At 37.8% G+C, this 6,000-nt stretch overlaps 1 protein-coding gene across 2 annotated transcripts in view; it reads right to left on the reverse strand.

The window, feature by feature from the left end:
• The window catches only part of abcc9 (ATP-binding cassette, sub-family C (CFTR/MRP), member 9), a 58,968-nt gene extending 58,244 nt beyond the window's left edge, over positions 1-724 (reverse strand). For both annotated transcript variants that reach the window (XM_071894946.2, XM_071894954.2), the window contains exon 1: positions 580-724. In XM_071894946.2, the coding sequence (XP_071751047.2) occupies positions 580-724 (145 nt within the window). The remainder of the gene's footprint in view (positions 1-579) is intronic.
• Between the last annotated feature and the right edge of the window lie 5,276 nt (positions 725-6,000).

Genomic DNA, 6,000 nt, shown 5'->3' on the forward strand with positions numbered 1-6,000 from the left:
AAAACACCATGATTGTGGTGTTCTGTAGACTTTGTTAGCTCCTGATCAGCTTTTTCATTCTTAACACCAGTGAACTTAGTGATGAAACAAAACAAACAAACAAAAATCCAGCAAGTAATTGTCGTGCCATGGTATTTTAAGAGTTGGGATCACAATATGACTTATATGATGAAAGCCGTTCATTTTGCTCATTTTATTTGAAATAAATCTAACATTCCCTACACTTGGCTGCAGGTATTTCCTTGTTGGTGATGTCAGAATTGAGGAAGTTGGAGAAATCAGGGTCCATTGCCAAATACCGAGTTCCCAAGTAGTATTTAGCATCTGAAAGCTGAGTGAACAGTATTTTCTAGTAGTATTTACCATCTGAAAGCTGAGTGAACAGTATTTTCTAGTAGTATTTACCATCTGAAAGCTGAGTGAACAGTATTTTCTAGTAGTATTTACCATCTGAAAGCTGAGCTGAACAGTAATTTCTAGTAGGAAGCCCTTATGAACTGTTTTTCCCTGTGTGACATGCAGCACAAATATACATGGATTCATTCACTAAGTGCGTGCGTGTCTTTGTCCGTTACCTACCGATGAAGAGGATAGGGAAGGTGATGAAGAGCAGGAAGACGTGGGGAACCAGGTTGAGAGCGTCCACGAAGCAGCCGTTGTTCAGCACGCCCTTCTCCACGCTGTAGGCTTTTTGACCCTCGTCGCCGCAGAACGACAAGGCCATGCCACTAGCCGGCCGGTCCACACAAGCCTCGGGTCAGTCTGGGAAAAAAGGACCGGTTGATTACATATTTATTGCAGAATTGATCAATACTACACTGGTTGTCTATGTGAAAGACCTTCATCTGAAATGATTCAGATTCCACACAAGAATGCACGAATATGTACGATTATCGTCATTTTGGGTTTCAATGGAGAGTTTTAGTGTCCCGTGGTCTAAATGCTGTTTTAGAGGCTTTTCCACCCTGACAATAAGGATGGGACAATATGTTTATCTCACAATACGATTCGATATGCGATATGGGGTTCACGATTCAATACAACCACGATACGATGTAATGAATAAAAGTTCAGTGACAATAAAGTCTGACTGTGCAGAATTATGCTTATTTCTGAGCCACAAATCATTCTAGCGATGGCATTGATGGCTTGCTAGAATGTAAACAACAATTGTCAACAAATGTCATTACAAAGTGTAAATAATATAATTTGGACGGAATCACTCACGATTACTACAGCAGATTAAAATGTAGCTAATATCACGATTCAATTTTCTGCCCCACGATACATATCGTCACATTTTTGTATCGCGATATATTGAATTCCGATATATCGTCCCATCCCTACCTGACAAGAATAAAATGTTTCTTTGGGAAACACTGAATACTTCTAATTTTTGGTACATTTTTAGCATGGAAACGGTCAAATTTAAAGATTGAATATCGGCCCAGAATTCAATCGAAAAATACCAGTATCAGTATCGGCTTTCAAAACCCCATATCAGTCGAATCCTAGTGGTAACAGTCATTATGTTTTATAATAATGACTGTTACCACAGTCACTGTTATAATTATGTTTTATACAACCACAAGCCAAAATGGCTTGTGGTTGTATCTGGTTGGCTGCTTCAATAAATCACTGTTGAATCTTTTGGAGATGTCATAGGCCTAATTCAACGATGATGGGAGGTGCCCACTTGATAACCCCAATGACATATCACTCACACACTCCACCCTGTAACATTTAGATTAGCTGGCTGGTGAATGGTGCTGCCTGTAGCCTGACATCCTCTATAGTCACTATTTGTGGGTTAGTACATCATTCTTTTGACATCTGAACTGGGCTTCTGTGTAAATGCTCACCCTGGATTATGGCACAACGGCCTGCACCATCAAATCCTGTGTATGGTAAATGCTGGATGCCAATATGTTAATGAGCCCAGAGGAAGAATAAATTAGGGTCCCTGGCTGTAAAAGTTTAAGAGCCCAGTGGTTGAGCCTTGAAATGGTTTTACTATCTTGTGGTTGTAAGGAGTTTAAGGTCAGGTTAATAGCAGTGACACTGCCTTCAGCCAGGGTTAAATAAGATATAAAATACATCATAAAAGTGCTCATATAACAAAACAGCAAGTCAATGAGTGGAAACAATTTTATGTTTTGCCATGCTTCCTATAGTCATTGTTTGTGGTTAGTGTCAATAGAAGTGCTTTGGCATTTTAGTGGCATGTCACACACATGTGCGCACACACACAGATACAGTCTCTTGTCAGGCATGAGAGCTATCTAGACATTTCAGGGGCATTGCCAAGAAGAAATGCCCCCAGGCTTATGGCGCGTTCATATCATATGGGGCTAATGGTCGGAAAGACTTAGCGCTTTAAAGCAACAACTTGGAAGTCTTCATGCATTCAAAGTCATTTGAAGCTGTCAAGACGTCATGGTTGAACTTTTCTGTAGTCTGGTTGATGCTGTTCAACCTTTTCACAATCAACACACATGTACTCAGTGATGATACATCTGAGTTCATGTTTTACAGCACACCAAACATTGTAATGTCAACCACAAAGCTAAAATCCAGCAAGTAGTTGTGTGTCCTTCCATGGTTTTTTAAGAGTTGTGATCACACAGTGACTTATGTGATGAAAATCATTCAATCATTTTGTTTCATTTTATTTGAAATAAATGTATCATTTCCTACACTTGGCTGCATATTTCCTTGTTGGTGACGTCAGAATTCCATTAGTCAGAGAAGTCGTCAAATTCCTGAGTTTGTGTCATATGGGATTTACCGTAAATTCGATCTGATGACTGGAAAGAACTGTTCACGTAAACCGTAATTACAAGTAGGACATGTGGGAATTTTTCTGTAGACTCCAGTATTTTCCACTTGCCATCCTATCTCATGTTGATATTTTACAATTCATTCACATTCACAGTGCTTTACTCTTGACTGAAAGGGTTGTGGGCCACTGACAATCCACTGACAATGAGAACTATTAAAAAATAAGGTCAGCAGGGTCATCGTTTACCAAAAAAATGCTATTTTTAATCAAACATAACTGAGGACCCGCAAGCTAAGTGTTAGCTTAGCCAGCTAGCACAGGCTTCCACTGCTACAGTAGCTAGTTTCAAAGTAAGCTTTCAGTGATTTAGCGTGAGGTAACATAATAAACTGCAGAAGCTGCAAATAATTCCTTAATTTCTAACATGATGCAGAAAGAGATGAAACATTATCTGGGACTTTATAGCTAGAATTTCAGAGCTAGGATAATGCTGCTCATCGCTAATGCTAACCGAAGATAACTAGGCTAACATAGCTAGTTGTTATCCAATTTAGTGATGGGGGTCAGGAGAGAAATTCTGGCGTGTGTGTAACTAACTGTACATTATAAGACATCATATAGCCTAATATTGATGATATGAATCACCCATAACAAAGGTTCCAGTGTACAGTTTTATAATAATCTGGATTTAAAGTTGTAGAGACTACATCTTGAAAAGGTTGGTAAAAAAAAAAAAAAAAACAGATTTGTGTTTAACTGTTAATTGTGACAGTGTCAGTGACAGTGGGGCAGGGCTGCTGCCTTCAAGTGCTCCTCATAAGCTTTAACTGCCAAGTTCATAAGTCATAAATACAACAACGTGCATTCAATTATAATTTTGATCAGAAATTTTGATGGCTGTTGTTTTATTTTAGAAATCAAGCGGCAGAGAGACTTTGTGCTGCAAAAGCAATATGAAGAGGGGAAAATGCACATCTGGCATGTAATTGATGAGACAAAAATTGTCAACACTAAACATCACATCTGGATAATTTGGGTAGGCCTATCATAGAAAATTCCAACTTTGACAGTCCCATTTATCACTTTGATGAGTCATTCCTACGCTCAGCTCAGAATTCTGATATTTCCGACAGCCCTTGAAGTCAACATTACACCACTTCAGGGGCAAGGAGCCTCTTTTCTTTTCACATGTTTTGTCCCATGCAGATTTTTTTCCCCAACTTAAAGTCTCTTTAAATGTTTCATTGGGCACGACTAATGTACATAGTCTATACCACATTTATATGAAAATATATATTATGAACAGAAAATTGGTCTCAAGGGGGGCTTCTTCTTCCCCTGTCCTAATAGGGCAGTCTTGCCAGTTGTCACACTAGACACCCTGGTAAAATATGAAGTAAAAAATCTCAATCTAACTAACAGCCAAACCAAACCACGGACAACCTCCAGCGTTTTAAAAACACCTGCTGTACAGCTCTAATCACCAAACCAAGTGTCTGTATATTAGTCTGTAGCCTAGTGAGAAAGACAAAATAAAACACCAAAATCACTTACCTCAGAGAAAACAAATAATCCTTATTGACACCGTTTCATTCCGGATACCTGGATTTTTAGAAAACAGAATTCAGACAGGGGGAGGGAGGGAGAGACAAACAAACAAAATGTAGAAGGTGTAGGAGAGATGATTAAAGATGATTATTTTTAGCCCCGCCAGTACATCAGCTGCTCCGCATACTGCTGCCTCTCTCTGCCAGCCGTGTCAAGCCGGAGGGAATAAAACACAGAACGTCCGGTCACCGCCTTCAAAATAAAAGCCCCATCGACGAACGTTTCTATGTTGAGTAAAGTACATAAATGAAAATAAAGAATGCATTTAAGGAGTATTTCTTTTTCTTCATATCCGGATATTCTTCTCAATTGCGGTATTGCATATATATATTGATATTTATATATTTTCTCACTCATTCTGTAGAGCATATATTTCATATTACTGCTAGATTTTCATATTGTAGCCTACATGCTTTTCAGACGTTTTTCTTTGTCTCGAATGTATTATTGATTTGCACCCCCTCATTACGCTATAATTATTTTTTTCTAATACTTTACGTTCATATATTTCTACTTAAAACATTCTAGTGTTGGACTTGTATTATATTTGCTACTCCCCATTTGCTATATTATTATGTATATTCTATTTTTATTTGCTGTATTGTATTATTGTTTTTCTCTTTTGCATTGATCAATAAATCATTAACATTTCATCTGATTATTGCAGGAGTGAAAATTGGCACTTTTATTTTGAAGGTACAATCGCGTTGCTTCGGGTATCGTTGTCTAACTGTGCCTACCTTGACGCAGCTCTCCCTCGTATCAGGTTTCCAAACTTGAACCAGTTTTCTGGTGGGATGGTGGTTTATGAAAGGCTTACTTCACAGCTTGTGTGCTGGAACTGATATGTCAGCCAAGCCTGTAGGCCTGTCTGAAATAATATGGTTATTATTTGTTTATTGTTATTAATTGTATTATTTGTTTATATTTGTGGCTTCAGCTACACCTTGTAATAACTTGTAATAGCCTGGTTTAAGGTGACAAACCTCACAACAGTAAACATGTGGTTAGCCTACTAGCCTATATAGGCTGTAGATATTTTTAAAATATTTGAATATATAATATGTCAAATATTAGTTTCCAAAGTTGATCAGGTCTGATCAAGTTCGGGGTGGGATGCTCTAGACTAGTAGCCTAGTAAAACTTCATGTCACTGCGACTTTAAATTCTTACACATTTTGTGGCTTTTATTTTCTTAAGTATTTTACAATATTCAAAGAAGTGAATACGAATGAGTAAAATCAATCAGAGTCAAGAACGTATAACACACCAACTCAAAAGACACAGAAAAGCAGAAATGGATTCAAAGTGCCAGGCTATTATAATTTTACACATGATTCCAAATTGCATTCAGAGTGAATACATTTAGTTTCATATTGGAATTTTATTATTAACACTATTATAATATAAGCATACAGGTAGACCTATAGGCTACAGGTATCCAAAAGAAAAGAGCCCGTTTCCAACGCATAGGAGAAGCAGCAATGAGTCTATTATAATGTTTTCTTGTGCATGTGTTAGCCTGTAATATTTTCAATTTTGCATGGTTTGTATTTCGGCTAGATACACAATAGCTTGGCTTGCTGTAAAATCACCAAGCCAAAACAGCA

This window comes from Centroberyx gerrardi, chromosome 24 (genome assembly GCF_048128805.1).
Source record: "Centroberyx gerrardi isolate f3 chromosome 24, fCenGer3.hap1.cur.20231027, whole genome shotgun sequence".
NCBI lineage: Eukaryota > Metazoa > Chordata > Actinopteri > Beryciformes > Berycidae > Centroberyx > Centroberyx gerrardi.